Here is a 22,385-nt window from a genome sequence, read left to right as displayed (position 1 = left end):
AACATCCTTGTGAGACACTAAGCCTTTAATGAAATGAAAATGAAATGAAAATCGCTTATTGTCACGAGTAGGCTTCAATGAAGTTACTGTGAAAAGCCCCTAGTCGCCACATTCCGGCACCTGTTCGGGGAGGCTGGTACGGGAATTGAACGTGAACCGTATCGATTGTATTAACAACCTTTAATCTCTGCACATATTAAAATAGAGAAGTTGGCAACATTCTAAACATATTACCAACAGAATATTTTTCAATTGAACTTTTTACCTTGACAAAGATTTAGTCAGTTACAGCGTAAAAGCAAAATAGTTCAGAACCTTATTCCTTTCATCTTATCATTCTATGGAAAGTCAATTCTCAATCTTCACAATCACACTCTGTGCTGCAAACCAATGTTAACAGGCACCAAACCCGCTAAGCATTCACCAAACTGAAGCCTCAGTTTTCTCCTCTAATCTTTATGAAGTTTTCTGCCAATATATGAGGAGGTTTGCCGGTTGTGATGGTAATAGAAGCCAAAAGGTTGGTTAAATATTGTTTTTAAATTATTTTCTGGGATGTGGCGTCGCTGGCTGGAGCAACATTTATTGTCCATCCCTAACTGCCCTTGAACTGTGTGGCTTGCTGAGCCATTTCAGAAGTCAGTTAAAAGTCAACCACATTGCCGTGGGTCTGGAGTCACACGTAGGCCAGACCAGGAAAGGACTGCAGATTTCCTTTCCTAAAGAGCATTAGTGAACCAGATGGGCTTTTAGGACAATCAATGTTAGCTTCATGATCACCGTTACTGAGACTAGCTTTCATTCCAATATATTAATTGAATTAAGTTCAACCAGCTGCCGTGGTGGTATTTGAACCCATGACCCCAGACCATGAGTCTGGATCTCTGGGTTACTATCCCAGTGATATTACCACTATGCCACATCTCACCAATGTACATTGTGGATTATTTGAAAAATTATTATTTTATGAAAGGATGTTTTATAATAAGTGTTCAGTGGCTCATTTCTCTAATTTTGGAATTGGCACGATTAGAAATAGACCCAATAACGATGCGCATACGCATTAGTTTAAAGTAATCCAAACAACACCAAACTAATTTTAAAATTGTGTATAATTGTGTACATTATCACTGCTCTATAAATTTTTTAGAGAAACAAACAAATATGTAAGTCAAGTTCCCAAATGATAGTTAATTAAATGATCAATAAATTATCAACTATTGTTGAGATCATCTTACCTGTGCACATAGTGTAACTGATGAACAGAGTCAATGGCCAAAACCATTTCAGCCAGGTAGAACTTTGCCATGTTCCTCTGGTAACCGGTCCTCAAATTTGCTGAGTAGAGTTAAAAGGTCTCCTCCAACATAGTAGTCCATCACAAGATACTGAGAACAAAGAGAGATGCAAAAGAACAATAGTGAACAATTGTTCCATTATTATATTTCATTCAATTCCTACCTAGGTGGCACTTACAATACATCTGTAGCATCTTCTGCTCCAATTCTAAAGCCCTGGAATAAAGCTGTTTGGGTCGCATTTAACTCTGGGAATAGACCTGAAATTCCATAGTGGACAAAATCACACATTGCTGCACTTTTGAATCAGTTCAAGCTCCAGGTTGGTTAGAACAGTGTGTCAGAATTGATGGGTAGCAGCAGATTACCAGAAAGGTAATAGGCTAGGAAGCAGCTGTGGAATGGATACAAGGACATGTGTCATGATATGCAGACACGCAACCAATGGATCATTAGAACAGGACACAACCAATGGGTAATCAGTACACCCAGAAGTGGCATTACCACAAGGGGGCACTACACGACCACTATAAAAAGGACAAGGCACACAGGCTCTGCCTCTTCCACCGCCAGAAACCTAGAGAGCAAGACAGGGTTGATTAACAGCAACATCACACCTTAGCACGTGGTCTAGAGCAAGCTTGTATAGTTAGCAGAGTAGACTGAGTTACTAGAGTCAGAATAGCAGAGTGTCTAACTCATTTAGGAGCATTGTTAATCGCTCAATAAATACGTTGAACTTATCTCAGAGTCTGGAGCATCCTTCAGCAAAGCCGACATCAAGTAGCAGCTCATAACACAACAACGTGTACCCCAATTCCTGGTTTATTCCCTTCAAAATGGTAGCAACGCAGAATGCATTTCATTCAGCTATCTAATGCTCAAGTGTCAGGTTTGCCTTTGGGTACTGCACTACAGGAAATGAGTAACTATCAAGGCTGGCAAAAGTTCTCTTATTGAGACACAGCTTAAAGTTCTTTCACCTTCGACGTGGTGAAACAGCATTTTGACTTGTCTAGTGCCTGTTAAGCTGATGAGAAAATGACCTCCTGCCCCAAGCAGTCCTGGGTTATGAACATTGTGGCTACAAGAGCATGTCAGAAGTTGGGAATTCTCAAAGATTAATTCATCTCCTAACTCCCCAAAAGCCTATCCACCATCTTACAAGACACAAGCCAGGAGTGTAATGGAATACTTTCCACTCGCCTGAATGAGTGCAGCTCCAACAACACTCAAGAAGTTTGACACCATCCAGGATAATTGATTTGCACTCCATCCATCACCTTCAACATTCACTTCCTCCATCACCAACGCAGTGACAGAAATGTGTACCATCTACAAGATGCACTGCAACAACTCAACAAGCCTTCTTCAATACCAACACCTTAAAACCCCTCGACCTCTACAGCTGAGGGTACAGGCAACACATGCACGAGAACACCAGCACCTGCAAGTTTCCCTCCAAGTCACTCACCATCCTGACTTGGAATAGGATCACTGTTCATTCAATGTTGGGTCAAAGTCCTGGAACTCCCTTCCCAACAGTACGGTGGGGTGTACCTACACACTTACACCACATGAATTGCAGCGGTTCAAGAAGGTTGGTCACCACCACCTTTTCGAGGGCAATTATGGATGGGCAATAAAAATGCTGACCTAGCCAGAGAAGTCCACAACTATGAAAGAATTTTTTAAAAACACGAGAATCTGAAAATTATGGTAACATTTTCAAATCAAAGTTGTGTTTTACAATAGGAATTTCGAGGTCACTATTTCTGTGGTCACTAATTTAATTCATTGCTAACAGTAATGTATTTGCAGGAAAGAAACTTTGACATGTTTGCAAAACCTTAAGCAGTGGAGAATTTGTTAAGAACCAAAACTTCTTTCATACGGCTTGGGTCAATGTCTGTGCGGAGTCTGCACATTCTCCCCGTGTCTGCATTGGTTTCCTCCAGTCCCGTGCTGGTTAGGTGAATTGGACATTCTGAATTCTCCCTCAGTGTACCCAAACAGGTGCCGGAATATGGCGACTAGGGGCTTTTCACAGTAACTTCATTGCGGTGTTAATGTAAGCCTACTTGTGACAATAATAATAAAGATAATTAAGTACCTTGGGTTTCTAACTCAGTAACTCAAATATCGTGGTTCTCCAACAACATATAAAACGTAATGTAAACCAGACATACACGTACAAAATACATTTCCTAGTCTGTTCCATTCCAAAGTCAGTGAGCTCATTGCTTCTGCTTGCAAACCAACTGCCAACACTCACAGAAGTAAAGTCCTTTTGGAACAGTAGCGAAAGGCAAAAAGACCAATTGTGCTTAACCAAATGTAGAATAATAACTTCAACATTCAACAACAAATCCTGACTTGCATGAGACACATTCTATCCACTTTTACAAGTGGAACAAAGGGCTGCTTTCGCAGATTTCAATCAGCTGACACTATTGGAAAAGAAGGAGGATGCAGTCTGGAACCAAAATTCCTTTCTCATAGAATCAAATAACTATAAAATGCAAAAGCACCGAAAGAACTCATTCAATTAAGATTTGGCTAGAATAATGTAAATCTAATTCTTGTCACTGGCAAACTTGGAGAAAGTGTAAAAACTCTTTTTATACCATTTCTCCAAAATTCAGACCAAAATTGCAGAGACATCAGAAAATTCCTGCGGATATTTTACCCCTAATTCACTACACTTCCTACATTGCTCGGTTTCAATTATTGTATTAATCTCTTTTCTTCAGGCGAAGGTCAAAATCATCTTCAACTGCTTCATCAATGCCTTTCCCTCCAGACGTTCACTGACGATTGCCAAGTATTCAGTACTTTTCGTGACTCCTCAGATTCTGAAGCTGTCGGGCGGGACAGTGGCGCAGTGGTTAGCACTGCTGCTTCATGGCGCCGAGGACCCAGGTTCAATCCCAGCCCCGGGTCACTGTCCATGTGGAATTTGCATGTTCTCCCTGTAACTGCGTGGGTTTCACCCCCACAAACCAAAGATGTGCAGAGTAGGTGGTTTGGCCCTTAATTGGAAAAAAATAATTGGGTACTTATTTAAAAAAAGATCCTGAAGCTGTCCGCATCTGCAGGCAGTAAGATCTGGATAACATTTAGGCTTTGGTTGATAAGTGACACAATAACATTCAGGCCAGGCAATTGTCAGACATTGACTACCTCCAACTAGAGAGAATCTACCATCTCCCCTTCACATTCAAGTCAGGAGTGTTACTGAATACGCTCCACTTGCCTGGATGATACAGCTCTAACAGCACTCAAAAGGTTTAACATCCAGGGCATCCCTCCCTAACAGCACAGTGTGTGTATCCACGCCTCAAGGACTGCAGGGGTTCAAGAAGGCAACTCATCATCACCTTCTGAAGGGCAACTAAAGATGGGCAGTATATGCTGGCCTAACCAGCGATGCTCAAACCCTGCAAAATGTATTTTAAAAAAGCCTCCTCCTCCAGGGAGTTGTTTAATTGTCCACCACCATTCACAGTTGAATGTGGCAGGATTACAGTGCTTACATCTGATCTGTTGATTGTGGAATTATTTAGCTCTGTCTATCACTTACTGCTTATGCTGTGCTACCATTATGTTTCTTCAATCTACACCTTGACTAACATGAGCATCTATGATTAACTTCAATTTTCTTGTGTCTTTGGACGAAAGATATTTACGGATCTGCCTAATTTGGTTTGATTGTGTCCGTTAAAGTTTGCAAGTTAGACTTCTGTAGGGGTGTTGAAGGGTGATAGTCATAGCGTGCACTGAATTTTATCAAAGAACACTGAGGCATAATCAGGAAATAAACGGACTTTTGTCAGAATGCAAGGAATCCCTTTTCAATATCAAAAAAAGAGAGATTATGAGCAATGATACAAAAACAAAGGGTTGGATAGTTCTGATGATACACAAACCAATTTAAACCCCAAAATGTTTAATTAAATTCAATCTCAGAGCTTCTGATTATTTTTCATCAGACTTGCTTCAGATGAATTACTGTTTTTTGAACTTTCCTGCATCATAATCATCTTAAAAGACATAATTTAGCCCTTTAACCCAACGCCTGGATAGCCGTGTGCCAAGACAAGCGGAGGCCTGACAAAAATCACTGTCTCCTATCACCTTGTTCAGTGTTTGCACTGAGTAGTTGGTTTTCCCCTATTTCTGCAACGTCCAGGTACGTTGAAGTCAGCGGAGATAGGCAGTGAAACTATATCGACTGAGGTCAACAACCAGTGGACACAGACTTAAGATAATTGACAAAAGTACCAATAGAGATGAGAATTTTCTTACACAGCAAGTTGCTACAGTCACTGCAATTCACTGCCAAGTAGAGCAATGGATATCAAAACTTTTTAAATCGAATTGGATAGATACTTGATGAGGGAACATTTTCAGGCCTAAGTGGGGAAAATGCATGCGAGTGAAACTGATTGGCTGAGTGGTTCTTTCACGGGGCCATCACGGGCATCAATGGGTGGTATGACCTGCTTCTGTACTATAACAGAAAGAGTGGTAGCAGTTTAGAATTATCTTCTGAAAATGGTAATCGATGCTAGATCAATTGCAAACTTTAAATAAGATTGATAGATTTTTGTTATCCAAATGTGTCAAGGGCTATGAATCAATGGTATATAGATGGAGGTATGTGACGGATCAGCATTGATTTCATTGTGTGGTCGGAAGCTCATTTCAGGACCAAATAAGATAGCAGGACTACAAACAACCTGATTGAGTCTCAGACAGTTACCAGGAAGAGGATGGATTCAGTGTCAATGGACAGCCTATTCTAATTTGCCCGTTTTACATTTTTGGTACAGATCCTAAACTAATTTCCCTTTGTGCTGATTCACTAACCACTAAATCTACAAATCTATATATAATATTGAACATCATAACAGCAGTCACAGAAGTTGTGCCACAGGTTAGCACGGTTATAAAAAAATAAAGCAAACCAAGCATCAAGCTTTATTTCTCGAAGGATGGAATTGAAAAGTGGAGAAGTTATGCTAAACCTTGCCTGGTTAGATCACACAGTGCTGCATGCAGCTCTGATCGCCATAATATAAAAAGGATGTAGGGACACTGCAAAGACGATTTACAAGGATGAAACCAGAAAGGAGTAGATATGCATACGAGGAAAGATTGACAGGTTTGGGTCTCTTTTCTGTTGGAAAAGCTGAGGGGTGACCTGGCTTGATTACTGTCTGTGCGGAGTCTGCACATTCTCCCCGTGTGTGCGTGGGTTTCCTCCGGGTGCTCCGGTTTCCTCCCACAGTCCAAAGATGTGCAGGTTAGGTGGATTGGCCATGTTAAATTGCCCTTAGGTTAGATGGGGTTACTGGGTTACAGGGATGGGGTGGACGTGTGGGCTTAAGTGGGGTGCTCTTTCCGGGAGCCGGTGCAGACTCGATAGGCCGAGTGGCCTCCTTCTGCACTGTAAATTCTATGATAAACAGATACCGTCAGAGATCATGCGGTTTTAAAATTTGTTCACGGTATATGGGCTTTGCTGGCTAGACCTGCATTACTGTCCATCCCTAAATGCCCTCAAGGACATGGTAGTGGCCAACCTTCTTGAGCTGCTGCAGTCCATCTAGGTGTAGGTACACCCACAATGCTGTTGGGGAGGGAGTTCCAGGATTTTGACTAAGCGACAGTGATACATGTCCAAGTCAGGGTGGTGTATGGCTGGGAGGGGAACTTGCAGATGATGGTGTTCTCAGGTATCTGCTGCCGTTATCTTTCTAGATGGTAGAGGTTGCTGACTTGGAAAATTCTGTCGAAGGAGCCTTGGTGAGTTTGGGGAAGAGCATGTCTACAGGCCATCAATAAAAGATTGCCACCAAGAAACACACTGGAAAATTCAGAAGGATCTTTACCTAAGAGTGATGGAAAAATGGAACTTGCTACGAGATGAAGTGGTGAAAGCAAATAACATAGAGGCACTCAAGTGGAAGTTAGACAAGCATGTGAAGAAAAAGGGAACAGATAGCATATTCCGATCAGTGCAATGAAATGCAGATCGCTTATTGTCACCAGTAGGCTTCAAATGAAGTTACTGTGAAAAGCCCCTAGTCGTCACATTCTGCGCCTGTTCGGGGAGGCTGGTATGGGAATTGAACTGCTGGACTCATTCATGGCTGATATATTTTGCATACCATTCTCCTGCCTTCTCCCCATAACCCCTGATCCCCTTATTAATCAAGAATCTATCTATCTCCACCTTCAAGACACTCGGTGATTTGGCCTCCACAATCTTCTTAATTAATGTTGCACCTTCTCTGTTGCTCAAATGTTAAAATTGTGAAAAATGTAGAGTTATCCATTTGCTGAGTATTTCGGAAATGGTGAGTGATTGGCAAGTGTTGGTGTCCAAAGGGATCTTGGTAACCTTGTTCACAAGTGACTGAAAGCTAATTCAGATGCAGCAAGCAATTTCAAGAAAGACAAATGAGACCACAGAATACAATCATTGAACAGTTACAGCACAGGCGGTGGCCATTTGACCCATTGAGTCCATGCCAGCTCTCTGCAAAAGCAACTCAGCTCATTTTACTCCCATCACTTTTCCCCATAGCCTTGCAAATGTTTTCTATTTAGGTGCTTATCCAATTCCCCTTTCAAAGTCATGATTGAGTCTGCCGTCACCATATTCTCGGGCAGCGCAATCTAGATCCTATCCATTCACTGTATACAAAAGTTTTATCAGTCACCTTTGGTTCTTTTGCCAGTGTCCTCTGGTTCTTGACCCTTCCAGCAATAGATACAATTTCTATCTATTCTGTCTAAACCCCTCATGATTTAGAACATCTCTATCAATCTCCCCTCAGCCTTCTCTTCTCGAACGGGAACAACACCAGCTTCGCCAATCTATCCACATAACTGAAGTTACCCTCTTGCCTGGAATCATTTTCACGTGAATATTTTCAGCATACCCTCCAAAGCCTTTGCATACTTCCTTAAAAGCTGTGCTCTGAATTAGAAACAATAAGGGCAAACCAGTGATTTAAAGATTCATCAGAACTTCACTGTTTTTATTCTCTTGATAAAGCCTGGGATCCAGAATGCCTTTTCAACAACTTTATACCTACACAGTCACCTTTAACGATTTGCCCATGGTCTCTACTTCTGCACCCACTTTAGTATTGTATCTCTTATTTTCAATAGCCTCTCCTCATGCATCTCATTAAGATATATCACTTAACATTACTCTACATTAAATTTCATCTGCTATGTGTCTGCCCATTCTGTCAACCTGTACACGTCCTCATGCAGTCAACCGGTATCCATGTCACAGTTCACAATATTTGCAAGTTATGTCATCTACAAATATTTAAATTGTGCCCTGTACACCCAGGTCCAAGTCTAATGGGAAACCCCATTATAGATCATCTTCTAGTCCGAGAAACAAATGTTCACCACAATTCTCCATGCTGCCACTGTCCCTTTTAGTCTACGATCTTCAACTTTGCTGGCAAGTCTATTATGTGACACTTCAGCAAATGCCTTTTGGAAGTTCACAGGCCGCTTCAACAGCCTTACCTTCATCGACCCTCTGCTACCTCATCAAAAACTCAATCAAATTGGTTAAACACAAATTATCTTTCCCTAATTCATGCTGGCTTTTATTTTCATTTTTTTTTAAAAATCAACTTTGCTATTTAACTATTTGGTGACCATGGAAGTTTCAAACTGCGGAACAGTAAAGGTGCAAGAAACTGATAAATTAACTCAAGGAGTTGGTGCATAATTATTTAAACTTTATGGAGGTACAGTATAAAAGGTGGCATTCTTTGTACAGCCGGCCATATTCTCAACTGGCCAGTCATCTTAAAAGGCAGTCTCCGATCATATTATACCGCAGTATGGGACACAGTTTATTGCTATTCATGCCATCAAATCCTCTTGTTACAGGGTGTTGGGTAGGGGAAGGAAAAGGAGGACCAGGTGAAGGGAAATACTGCTCCACAAAGGAAGAGAAAGGTCAGAGAGGGGACTCGACCCAGACTGCTGCCAGGTACTTCCCTGTCAATGGTTCGGATATAATGACAAAGGCTAATAGAGATCAGACGTCTATATCCTGCAACTAGAAGGTGGTTTGCAATGCAGGGAAGCTAAAGAAGGGAACAAATTATTTTGAAATAAATTTAAAATCAATTAACGTGAAACTGGCACAAAATAAATGACACTCTAGGTTTGAACTCACCAAATAGTTTTCATCCTGGAAGGCATAGTGCAACGTGGTAATCCACTGGCTGTCTCCATTTACCAACACATCCCTCTCCTCTCGAAAGCAGGCAGTCTGTATTAAAAAACAATATTTTAATTTACACAAAATTAGATAATATTAAGAATAGTAGAACATACAAAGACTGAGAAATGTTTACATTGGCTAAAACTTCAATTATTGCTTTTAAGTAACAGGCCAAATCCAACCTAGCCAATTATCAGTCGCCTCTCCATCATCAGCAAAGTGATGGAAGGAGTCACCAACCGCGCTATCAAGCGGCACTTACTCAGCAATAACCTGCTCACGGACACTCAGTTTGGGTTCCGCCAGGGTCACTCAGCTCCTGATCTCATTACAGCCTTTTTTCAAACACGGAAAATACAGTTGAATGCCAGAGGTGAGATGAGAATTAATGCCCTTGACATCAAGGCAGCATTAGACCAAGTATGCAATCAAGGAACCTTAGCTAAACTGGAGTCAATCGGAATGAATGGGAAAAATCTTCACTGGTTGGAGTCATACCTGGCACAAAGGAAGATGGTTGTGGTGGTTGGAGGTCAATCATCTCAACTCCAGGACACCACTGCAGGAGTTCTTCAGGGCAGTGGCCTAGGCCCAACCATCTTCAGCTGCTTCATCAATGACCTCCCTTCCATCATAATGTCAGAGGTGGGAATGTTTTGGATGACTGGACAATATTCAGCAGCATTCATGATTCCTCAGATAATGAAGCAGTCCATGTCCAAATGCAGCAAGACCTAGACAATATCCAGGCTTGGGCTGACAAGTGGCAAGTTACAGTCGTGCCACACAAGTGTCAGGCAATGACCATCTCCTACAAGAGAGAGGATCTAACCATCACACCTTCACATTCAGTGGCATTGCCATCGCTAAATCCCCCACAATCAACATCCTGGGGATTAACATTGATCAGAAACTGAACTTGACTAGCCACATTAATAGTGTGGCGACCAGGACAGGTCAAAGACTAGGAATCCCACAGCGAGTAACTCACCTCCTGACCCCCGCAAAGCCTGTCCACCATCTACAAGGCACAAGTCAGGAGTGCCATGGAACACCCTCCACTTGCAGGGAGGAGTGCAGCTCCAACAACGCTCAAGAAGCTCGGCACCATCCAGGGCAAAGCAGCGTACTTGATTGTTCCTCCTTCCACAAACATTCAAACCCTCAACCACTGATGAACAGTGGCAGCTGTGTGTACCATCCACAAGGTGAACTGTAGTAACTCACCAAGGCTCCGCAGACAGCACCTTCCAAACCCATGACCACCACCAGCTAGAAGGACAAGAGCAGCAGATACCTGGGAACCCCACCACCTGGAGGTTCCCCTCCAAGTCACTCATCACACTGACTTTGAAATATATCGCCGCCACTCCACTGTCGCTGGGACAAAATCCTGGAACCCCCTCCTTAACTGCACAGTGGGTGCACCTACACATCAAGGACTGCAGTGGTTTAAGAAGGCAGCTCACCACCACCTTCTGAAGGGCAACTAGGGATGGACAATAAATGTTGGTCTAGCCAGAGATGCCCACATCCTGTAAATGAATATTTTAAAAAGGTTAGCTCTGTTGGATGGATGGCTACAGTGAGGTGCAGAGTAACCCGGGATGCGGGGAGGAGGGTGTGTCAAATATTTTGTGAGCCTTTTGATACAAACAGGAAATGTGGTTAGGGTGCTAATGTGAACATCAGCTCATTTTTCCAGGATAAGAGGGAGTGCAGGGTACATGATCAACTAGAGAGTGTTCACACCTCTCAGAGGTGAAGAAATCTAAGGATCAATCAACCTGAGACCGATAAGCTCCTGCATCATTTGGCAGCAAGATAAAGCATCAGACTAGAACAGGCAGAGAACCAAGGCCAAATGATAAATACCATGGCAGACCGAGGCAGGAGGTGAAACCACAATTATTTGGAGAGGTGAGACAGAGATATTGACCTTTGAATTATTAACGAACGTGTATCACATTAAAATTTTCTTTTTCAATTATTTTATTTTGGTCGCAGTCAAAGCAAGTTTCAAATGCAAGAGTGTAATATAAGGTTGGATTGAAAAATGTTTCTGCTTTGAATTATCTGCTATGAGAAAGGAAAATCAGGAACCAACAGACATCCTTAATGGCAAAACAACCACTAGACCAAAGCCAGTTCTCACTCTCTCCACTAAACCAGAGCCTGTTCACTCACTCTCTCCACTAAACCAGAGCCAGTTCTCTCACTCTCCACTAAACCAGAGCCAGTGCTCACTCTCTCCACTAAACCAGAGCCAGTTCTCACTCTCTCCACTAAACCAGAGCCAGTGCTCACTCTCTCCACTAAACCAGAGCCAGTGCTCACTCTCTCCACTAAACCAGAGCCAGTGCTCACTCTCTCCACTAAACCAGAGCCAGTTCTCACTCTCTCCACTAAACCAGAACCAGTTCTCACTCTCTCCACGAAACCAGAGCCAGTGCTCACTCTCTCCACTAAACCAGAGCCGGTTCTCTCTCTCTCTGCTAAATCAGAGCCGGTTCTCACTCTCTCCGCTAAACCAGAGCCAGTTCTCACTCTCTCCACTAAACCAGAGCCAGTACTCACTCTCTCCACGAAACCAGAGCCAGTTCTCTCACTCTCCAATAAACACAAGCCAGTTCTCACTCTCTCCACTAAACCAGAGCCAGTTCTCACTCTCTCCTAAATCAGAGCCAGTTCTCACTCTCTCCACTAAACCAGAGCCAGTTCTCACTCTCTCCACTAAACCAGGGCCAGTTCTCACTCTCTCCACTAAACCAGAGCCAGTTCTCACTCTCTCCACTAAACCAGAGCCAGTTCTCACTCTCTCCACTAAACCAGAGCCAGTTCTCACTCTCTCCACTAAACCAGAGCCAGTTCTCACTCTCTCCACTAAACCAGACCCAGTTCTCACTCTCTCCACTAAACCAGAGCCAGTTCTCTCACTCTCCACTAAACCCAAGCCAGTTCTCACTCTTTCCACTAAACCAGAGCCAGTTCTCTCAGTCTCCACTAAACCCGAGCCAGTGCTCACTCTCTCCACTAAACCAGAGCCAGTTCCCTCTCTCTCCACTAAACCAGAGCCGGTTCTCTCTCTCACCGCTAAACCAGAGGCGGTTCTCACTCTCTCCACTAAACCAGAGCCAGTTCTCACTCTCTCCACTAAACCAGAGCCAGTTCTCACTCTCTCCACTAAACCAGAGCCAGTTCTCTCACTCTCCACTAAACCAGAGCCAGTTCTCACTCTCTCCACTAAACCAGAGCCAGTTCTCACTCTCTCCACTAAACCAGAGCCAGTTCTCTCACTCTACACTAAACCAGAGCCGGTTCTCACTCTCTCCACTAAACCAGAGCCAGTTCTCTCACTCTCCACTAAACACAAGCCAGTTCTCACTCTCTCCACTAAACCAGAGCCAGTTCTCACTCTCTCCACTAAACCAGAGCCAGTTCTCACTCTCTCCCCTAAACCAGAGCCAGTTCTCACTCTCTCCTCTAAACCAGAGCCAGTTTTCACTCTCTCCACTAATCCAGAGACAGTTCTCACTCTCTCCACTAAACCAGAGCCAGTTCTCACTCTCTCCACTAAACCAGAGCCAGTTCTCACTCTCTCCACTAAACCAGAGCCAGTTCTCACTCTCTCCACTAAACCAGAGCCAGTTCTCACTCTCTCCACTAAACCAGAGCCAGTTCTCACTCTCTCCACTAAACCAGAGCCAGTTCTCTCACTCTCCACTAAACCCAAGCCAGTTCTCACTCTTTCCACTAAACCAGAGCCAGTTCTCTCAGTCTCCACTAAACCCGAGCCAGTGCTCACTCTCTCCACTAAACCAGAGCCAGTTCTCGCACTCTCCACTAAACCAGAGCCAGTTCTCACTCTCTCCACTCAACCAGAGCCAGTTCCCACTCTCTCCACTAAACCAGAGCCAGTTCTCACTCTCTCCACTAAACCACAGCCAGTTCCCTCTCTCTCCACTAAACCAGAGCCGGTTCTCTCTCTCTCCGCTAAACCAGAGCCGGTTCTCACTCTCTCCACTAAACCAGAGCCAGTTCTCTCACTCTCCACTAAACCAGAGCCAGCTCTCACTCTCTCCACTAAACCAGAGCCAGCTCTCACTCTTTCCACTAAACCAGAGCCAGTTCTCACTCTCTCCACTAAACCAGAGCCAGTTCTCACTCTCTCCACTAAACCAGAGCCAGTTCTCACTCTCTCCACTAAACCAGAGCCAGTTCTCACTCTCTCCACTAAAGCAGAGCCAGTTCTCTCTCTCCACTAAACCAGAGCCAGTTCTCACTCTCTCCGCTAAACATGAGCCAGTTCTCTCACTCTCTCCACTAAACCAGAGCCATTCTCTCACTCTCCGCTAAACCAGAGCCAGTTCTCACTCTCTCCACTAAACCAGAGCCAGTTCTCACACTCTCCACTAAACCAGAGCCAGTTCTCACTCTCTCCACTAAACCAGAGCCAGTGCTCACTCTCTCCACTAAACCAGAGCCAGTTCTCACTCTCTCCACTAAACCAGAGCCAGTTCTCTCACTCTCCACTAAACCAGAGCCAGTTTCTCACTCTCTCCACTAAACCAGAGCCAGTTCTCTCACTCTCCACTAAACACAAGCCAGCTCTCACTCTCTCCACTAAACCAGAGCCAGTTCTCACTCACTCCACTAAACCAGAGCCAGTTCTCTCACTCTCCACTAAACCAGAGCCAGTTCTCACTCTCTCCGCTAAACCAGAGCCAGTTCCCACTCTCTCCACTAAACCAGAGCCAGTTCTCACTCTATCCACTAAACCAGAGCCAGTTGTCATTCTCTCCACTAAACACAAGCCAGTTCTCACTCTCTCCACTAAACCAGAGCCAGTTCTCTCACTCTCCACTAAACACAAGCCAGTTCTCTCTCTCTCCACTAAACCAGACCCAGTTCTCACTCTCTCCACTAAACCAGAGCCAATTCGCTCTCCACAAAACCAGAGCCAGTGCTCACTCTCTCCTCTAAACCAGAGCCAGTTCTCACTCTCTCCACTAAACCAGAGCCAGTTCTCTCACTCTCCACTAAACCAAAGCTAGTTCTCACTCTCTCCACTAAACCAGAGCCAGCTCTCTCACTCTCCACTAAACACAAGCCAGTTCTCACTCTGTCCACTAAACCCAAGCCAGTTCTCACTCTCTCCACTAAACCAGAGCCAGTTCTCTTACTCTCCACTGAACACAAGCCAGTTCTCACTCTTTCCACTAAACCAGAGCCAGTTCTCTCACGCTCCACTAAACCCAAGCCAGTTCTCACTCTTTCCACTAAACCAGAGCCAGTTCTCTTACTCTCCACTGAACACAAGCCAGTTCTCACTCTCTCCACTAAACCAGAGCCAGTTGTCTTTCTCTCTCCATTAAACCTGACCCAGTTCTCACTCTCTCCACTAAACCAGAGCCAGTTCGCTCTCCACTAAACCAGAGCCAGTGCTCACTCTCTCCACTAAACCAGAGCCAGTTCTCACTCTCTCCTCTAAACCAGAGCCAGTTCTCTCACTCTCCGCTAAACCAGAGCCAGTTCTCACTCTCTCCACTAAACCAGAGCCAGTTCTCACACTCTCCACTAAACCAGAGCCAGTTCTCACTCTCTCCACTAAACCAGAGCCAGTGCTCACTCTCTCCACTAAACCAGAGCCAGTTCTCACTCTCTCCACTAAACCAGAGCCAGTTCTCTCACTCTCCACTAAACCAGAGCCAGTTCTCACTCTCTCCACTAAAACAGAGCCAGTTTTCTCACTCTCCACTAAAACAGAGCCAGTTCTCACTCTCTCCACTAAACCAGAGCCAGTTCTCACTCAATCCACTAAACCAGAGCCAGTTCTCTCACTCTCCACTAAACCAGAGCCAGTTCTCACTCTCTCCGCTAAACCAGAGCCAGTTCCCACTCTCTCCACTAAACCAGAGCCAGTTCTCACTCTATCCACTAAACCAGAGCCAGTTCTCTCACTCTCCACTAAACCAGAGCCAGTTCTCACTCTCTCCACTAAACCAGAGCCAGTTCTCTCACTCTCCACTAAACACAAGCCAGTTCTCTCTCTCTCCACTAAACCAGACCCAGTTCTCACTCTCTCCACTAAACCAGAGCCAATTCGCTCTCCACTAAACCAGAGCCAGTGCTCACTCTCTCCTCTAAACCAGAGCCAGTTCTCACTCTCTCCACTAAACCAGAGCCAGTTCTCTCACTCTCCACTAAACCAAAGCCAGTTCTCACTCTCTCCACTAAACCAGAGCCAGCTCTCTCACTCTCCACTAAACACAAGCCAGTTTACACTCTTTCCACTAAACCCAAGCCAGTTCTCACTCTCTCCACTAAACCAGAGCCAGTTCTCTTACTCTCCACTGAACACAAGCCAGTTCTCACTCTTTCCACTAAACCAGAGCCAGTTCTCTCACGCTCCACTAAACCCAAGCCAGTTCTCACTCTTTCCACTAAACCAGAGCCAGTTCTCTTACTCTCCACTGAACACAAGCCAGTTCTCACTCTCTCCACTAAACCAGAGCCAGTTCTCTTTCTCTCTCCATTAAACCTGACCCAGTTCTCACTCTCTCCACGAAACCAGAGCCAGTTCGCTCTCCACTAAACCAGAGCCAGTGCTCACTCTCTCCACTAAACCAGAGCCAGTTCTCACTCTCTCCTCTAAACCAGAGCCAATTCTCACTCTCTCCTCTAAACCAGAGCCAGTTTTCACTCTCTCCACTAAACCAGAGCCAGTTCTCACTCTCTCCACTAAACATGAGCCAGTTCTCACTCTCTCCACTAAACCAGAGCCAGTTCTCACTCTCTCCACTAAACCACATCCAGCTCTCACTCTCTCCACTAAACCAGAGCCAGTTCTCTCACTCTCCACTAAACACAATCCAGTTCTCTCTCACTCTCTCCACTAAACCAGAGCCAGTTCTCACTCTCCACTAAACCAGAGCCAGATCTCACTCTCTCCACTGAACCAGAGCCAGTTCTCACTCTCTCCACTAAACCAGAGCCAGTTCTCACTCTCTACAGAAAACCAGAGCAAGTTCTCACTCTCTCACTAAACCAGAGCCAGTTCGCTCTCCACTAAACCAGAGCCAGTGCTCACTCTCTCCACTAAACCAGAGCCAGTTCTCACTCTCTCCTCTAAACCAGAGCCAGTTCTTACTCTCTCCTCTAAACCAGAGCCAGTTTTCACTCTCTCCACTAAACCAGAGCCAGTTCTCACTCTCTCCACTAAACATGAGCCAGTTCTCACTCTCTCCACTAAACCAGAGCCAGTTCTCACTCTCTCCACTAAACCAGAGCCATTCTCTCACTCTCCGCTAAACCAGAGCCAGTTCTCACTCTCTCCACTAAACCAGAGCCAGTTCTCACACTCTCCACTAAACCAGAGCCAGTTCTCACTCTCTCCACTAAACCAGAGCCAGTGCTCACTCTCTCCACTAAACCAGAGCCAGTTCTCACTCTCTCCACTAAACCAGAGCCAGTTCTCTCACTCTCCACTAAACCAGAGCCAGTTCTCACTCTCTCCACTAAACCAGAGCCAGTTCTCTCACTCTCCACTAAACACAAGCCAGCTCTCACTCTCTCCACTAAACCAGAGCCAGTTCTCACTCAATCCACTAAACCAGAGCCAGTTCTCTCACTCTCCACTAAACCAGAGCCAGTTCTCACTCTCTCCGCTAAACCAGAGCCAGTTCCCACTCTCTCCACTAAACCAGAGCCAGTTCTCACTCTATCCACTAAACCAGAGCCAGTTGTCATTCTCTCCACTAAACACAAGCCAGTTCTCACTCTCTCCACTAAACCAGAGCCAGTTCTCTCACTCTCCACTAAACACAAGCCAGTTCTCTCTCTCTCCACTAAACCAGACCCAGTTCTCACTCTCTCCACTAAACCAGAGCCAATTCGCTCTCCACAAAACCAGAGCCAGTGCTCACTCTCTCCTCTAAACCAGAGCCAGTTCTCACTCTCTCCACTAAACCAGAGCCAGTTCTCTCACTCTCCACTAAACCAAAGCTAGTTCTCACTCTCTCCACTAAACCAGAGCCAGCTCTCTCACTCTCCACTAAACACAAGCCAGTTCTCACTCTGTCCACTAAACCCAAGCCAGTTCTCACTCTCTCCACTAAACCAGAGCCAGTTCTCTTACTCTCCACTGAACACAAGCCAGTTCTCACTCTTTCCACTAAACCAGAGCCAGTTCTCTCACGCTCCACTAAACCCAAGCCAGTTCTCACTCTTTCCACTAAACCAGAGCCAGTTCTCTTACTCTCCACTGAACACAAGCCAGTTCTCACTCTCTCCACTAAACCAGAGCCAGTTGTCTTTCTCTCTCCATTAAACCTGACCCAGTTCTCACTCTCTCCACTAAACCAGAGCCAGTTCGCTCTCCACTAAACCAGAGCCAGTGCTCACTCTCTCCACTAAACCAGAGCCAGTTCTCACTCTCTCCTCTAAACCAGAGCCAGTTCTCTCACTCTCCGCTAAACCAGAGCCAGTTCTCACTCTCTCCACTAAACCAGAGCCAGTTCTCACACTCTCCACTAAACCAGAGCCAGTTCTCACTCTCTCCACTAAACCAGAGCCAGTGCTCACTCTCTCCACTAAACCAGAGCCAGTTCTCAATCTCTCCACTAAACCAGAGCCAGTTCTCTCACTCTCCACTAAACCAGAGCCAGTTCTCACTCTCTCCACTAAAACAGAGCCAGTTCTCTCACTCTCCACTAAAACAGAGCCAGTTCTCACTCTCTCCACTAAACCAGAGCCAGTTCTCACTCAATCCACTAAACCAGAGCCAGTTCTCTCACTCTCCACTAAACCAGAGCCAGTTCTCACTCTCTCCGCTAAACCAGAGCCAGTTCCCACTCTCTCCACTAAACCAGAGCCAGTTCTCACTCTATCCACTAAACCAGAGCCAGTTCTCTCACTCTCCACTAAACCAGAGCCAGTTCTCACTCTCTCCACTAAACCAGAGCCAGTTCTCTCACTCTCCACTAAACACAAGCCAGTTCTCTCTCTCTCCACTAAACCAGACCCAGTTCTCACTCTCTCCACTAAACCAGAGCCAATTCGCTCTCCACTAAACCAGAGCCAGTGCTCACTCTCTCCTCTAAACCAGAGCCAGTTCTCACTCTCTCCACTAAACCAGAGCCAGTTCTCTCACTCTCCACTAAACCAAAGCCAGTTCTCACTCTCTCCACTAAACCAGAGCCAGCTCTCTCACTCTCCACTAAACACAAGCCAGTTTACACTCTTTCCACTAAACCCAAGCCAGTTCTCACTCTCTCCACTAAACCAGAGCCAGTTCTCTTACTCTCCACTGAACACAAGCCAGTTCTCACTCTTTCCACTAAACCAGAGCCAGTTCTCTCACGCTCCACTAAACCCAAGCCAGTTCTCACTCTTTCCACTAAACCAGAGCCAGTTCTCTTACTCTCCACTGAACACAAGCCAGTTCTCACTCTCTCCACTAAACCAGAGCCAGTTCTCTTTCTCTCTCCATTAAACCTGACCCAGTTCTCACTCTCTCCACGAAACCAGAGCCAGTTCGCTCTCCACTAAACCAGAGCCAGTGCTCACTCTCTCCACTAAACCAGAGCCAGTTCTCACTCTCTCCTCTAAACCAGAGCCAATTCTCACTCTCTCCTCTAAACCAGAGCCAGTTTTCACTCTCTCCACTAAACCAGAGCCAGTTCTCACTCTCTCCACTAAACATGAGCCAGTTCTCACTCTCTCCACTAAACCAGAGCCAGTTCTCACTCTCTCCACTAAACCACATCCAGCTCTCACTCTCTCCACTAAACCAGAGCCAGTTCTCTCACTCTCCACTAAACACAATCCAGTTCTCTCTCTCTCTCTCCACTAAACCAGAGCCAGTTCTCACTCTCTCCACTAAACCAGAGCCAGTTCTCACTCTCCACTAAACCAGAGCCAGATCTCACTCTCTCCACTGAACCAGAGCCAGTTCTCACTCTCTCCACTAAACCAGAGCCAGTTCTCACTCTCTACAGAAAACCAGAGCAAGTTCTCACTCTCTCACTAAACCAGAGCCAGTTCGCTCTCCACTAAACCAGAGCCAGTGCTCACTCTCTCCACTAAACCAGAGCCAGTTCTCACTCTCTCCTCTAAACCAGAGCCAGTTCTTACTCTCTCCTCTAAACCAGAGCCAGTTTTCACTCTCTCCACTAAACCAGAGCCAGTTCTCACTCTCTCCACTAAACATGAGCCAGTTCTCACTCTCTCCACTAAACCAGAGCCAGTTCTCACTCTCTCCACTAAACCAGAGCCATTCTCTCACTCTCCGCTAAACCAGAGCCAGTTCTCACTCTCTCCACTAAACCAGAGCCAGTTCTCACACTCTCCACTAAACCAGAGCCAGTTCTCACTCTCTCCACTAAACCAGAGCCAGTGCTCACTCTCTCCACTAAACCAGAGCCAGTTCTCACTCTCTCCACTAAACCAGAGCCAGTTCTCTCACTCTCCACTAAACCAGAGCCAGTTCTCACTCTCTCCACTAAACCAGAGCCAGTTCTCTCACTCTCCACTAAACACAAGCCAGCTCTCACTCTCTCCACTAAACCAGAGCCAGTTCTCACTCAATCCACTAAACCAGAGCCAGTTCTCTCACTCTCCACTAAACCAGAGCCAGTTCTCACTCTCTCCGCTAAACCAGAGCCAGTTCCCACTCTCTCCACTAAACCAGAGCCAGTTCTCACTCTATCCACTAAACCAGAGCCAGTTGTCATTCTCTCCACTAAACACAAGCCAGTTCTCACTCTCTCCACTAAACCAGAGCCAGTTCTCTCACTCTCCACTAAACACAAGCCAGTTCTCTCTCTCTCCACTAAACCAGACCCAGTTCTCACTCTCTCCACTAAACCAGAGCCAATTCGCTCTCCACAAAACCAGAGCCAGTGCTCACTCTCTCCTCTAAACCAGAGCCAGTTCTCACTCTCTCCACTAAACCAGAGCCAGTTCTCTCACTCTCCACTAAACCAAAGCTAGTTCTCACTCTCTCCACTAAACCAGAGCCAGCTCTCTCACTCTCCACTAAACACAAGCCAGTTCTCACTCTGTCCACTAAACCCAAGCCAGTTCTCACTCTCTCCACTAAACCAGAGCCAGTTCTCTTACTCTCCACTGAACACAAGCCAGTTCTCACTCTTTCCACTAAACCAGAGCCAGTTCTCTCACGCTCCACTAAACCCAAGCCAGTTCTCACTCTTTCCACTAAACCAGAGCCAGTTCTCTTACTCTCCACTGAACACAAGCCAGTTCTCACTCTCTCCACTAAACCAGAGCCAGTTGTCTTTCTCTCTCCATTAAACCTGACCCAGTTCTCACTCTCTCCACTAAACCAGAGCCAGTTCGCTCTCCACTAAACCAGAGCCAGTGCTCACTCTCTCCACTAAACCAGAGCCAGTTCTCACTCTCTCCTCTAAACCAGAGCCAGTTCTCTCAATCTCCGCTAAACCAGAGCCAGTTCTCACTCTCTCCACTAAACCAGAGCCAGTTCTCACACTCTCCACTAAACCAGAGCCAGTTCTCACTCTCTCCACTAAACCAGAGCCAGTGCTCACTCTCTCCACTAAACCAGAGCCAGTTCTCAATCTCTCCACTAAACCAGAGCCAGTTCTCTCACTCTCCACTAAACCAGAGCCAGTTCTCACTCTCTCCACTAAAACAGAGCCAGTTCTCTCACTCTCCACTAAAACAGAGCCAGTTCTCACTCTCTCCACTAAACCAGAGCCAGTTCTCACTCAATCCACTAAACCAGAGCCAGTTCTCTCACTCTCCACTAAACCAGAGCCAGTTCTCACTCTCTCCGCTAAACCAGAGCCAGTTCCCACTCTCTCCACTAAACCAGAGCCAGTTCTCACTCTATCCACTAAACCAGAGCCAGTTCTCTCACTCTCCACTAAACCAGAGCCAGTTCTCACTCTCTCCACTAAACCAGAGCCAGTTCTCTCACTCTCCACTAAACACAAGCCAGTTCTCTCTCTCTCCACTAAACCAGACCCAGTTCTCACTCTCTCCACTAAACCAGAGCCAATTCGCTCTCCACTAAACCAGAGCCAGTGCTCACTCTCTCCTCTAAACCAGAGCCAGTTCTCACTCTCTCCACTAAACCAGAGCCAGTTCTCTCACTCTCCACTAAACCAAAGCCAGTTCTCACTCTCTCCACTAAACCAGAGCCAGCTCTCTCACTCTCCACTAAACACAAGCCAGTTTACACTCTTTCCACTAAACCCAAGCCAGTTCTCACTCTCTCCACTAAACCAGAGCCAGTTCTCTTACTCTCCACTGAACACAAGCCAGTTCTCACTCTTTCCACTAAACCAGAGCCAGTTCTCTCACGCTCCACTAAACCCAAGCCAGTTCTCACTCTTTCCACTAAACCAGAGCCAGTTCTCTTACTCTCCACTGAACACAAGCCAGTTCTCACTCTCTCCACTAAACCAGAGCCAGTTCTCTTTCTCTCTCCATTAAACCTGACCCAGTTCTCACTCTCTCCACGAAACCAGAGCCAGTTCGCTCTCCACTAAACCAGAGCCAGTGCTCACTCTCTCCACTAAACCAGAGCCAGTTCTCACTCTCTCCTCTAAACCAGAGCCAATTCTCACTCTCTCCTCTAAACCAGAGCCAGTTTTCACTCTCTCCACTAAACCAGAGCCAGTTCTCACTCTCTCCACTAAACATGAGCCAGTTCTCACTCTCTCCACTAAACCAGAGCCAGTTCACACTCTCTCCACTAAACCACATCCAGCTCTCACTCTCTCCACTAAACCAGAGCCAGTTCTCTCACTCTCCACTAAACACAATCCAGT

General features: G+C 45.7%; 1 protein-coding gene across 1 annotated transcript in view; it reads right to left on the bottom strand.

The window, feature by feature from the left end:
• Positions 1–1,243: 1,243 nt before the first annotated feature.
• LOC119967001 (serine/threonine-protein kinase MRCK alpha-like) overlaps positions 1,244–22,385 on the bottom strand; it is a 331,001-nt gene continuing 309,859 nt past the window's right edge. Inside the window, exons 4-5 of the mRNA XM_038798988.1 lie at positions 9,523–9,618; positions 1,244–1,388 (exon numbers count right to left, since the gene is read on the bottom strand). Of these exons, the coding sequence (XP_038654916.1) occupies positions 1,287–1,388; positions 9,523–9,618 (198 nt within the window). The 3' untranslated portion in view covers positions 1,244–1,286. The remainder of the gene's footprint in view (positions 1,389–9,522; positions 9,619–22,385) is intronic.

This window comes from Scyliorhinus canicula, chromosome 6, assembly GCF_902713615.1.
Source record: "Scyliorhinus canicula chromosome 6, sScyCan1.1, whole genome shotgun sequence".
In the NCBI taxonomy this organism is placed as follows: domain Eukaryota; kingdom Metazoa; phylum Chordata; class Chondrichthyes; order Carcharhiniformes; family Scyliorhinidae; genus Scyliorhinus; species Scyliorhinus canicula.
The sequence above is the reverse complement of the archived record's forward strand: the minus strand, read 5'-3'. Positions and strand labels throughout refer to the sequence as shown.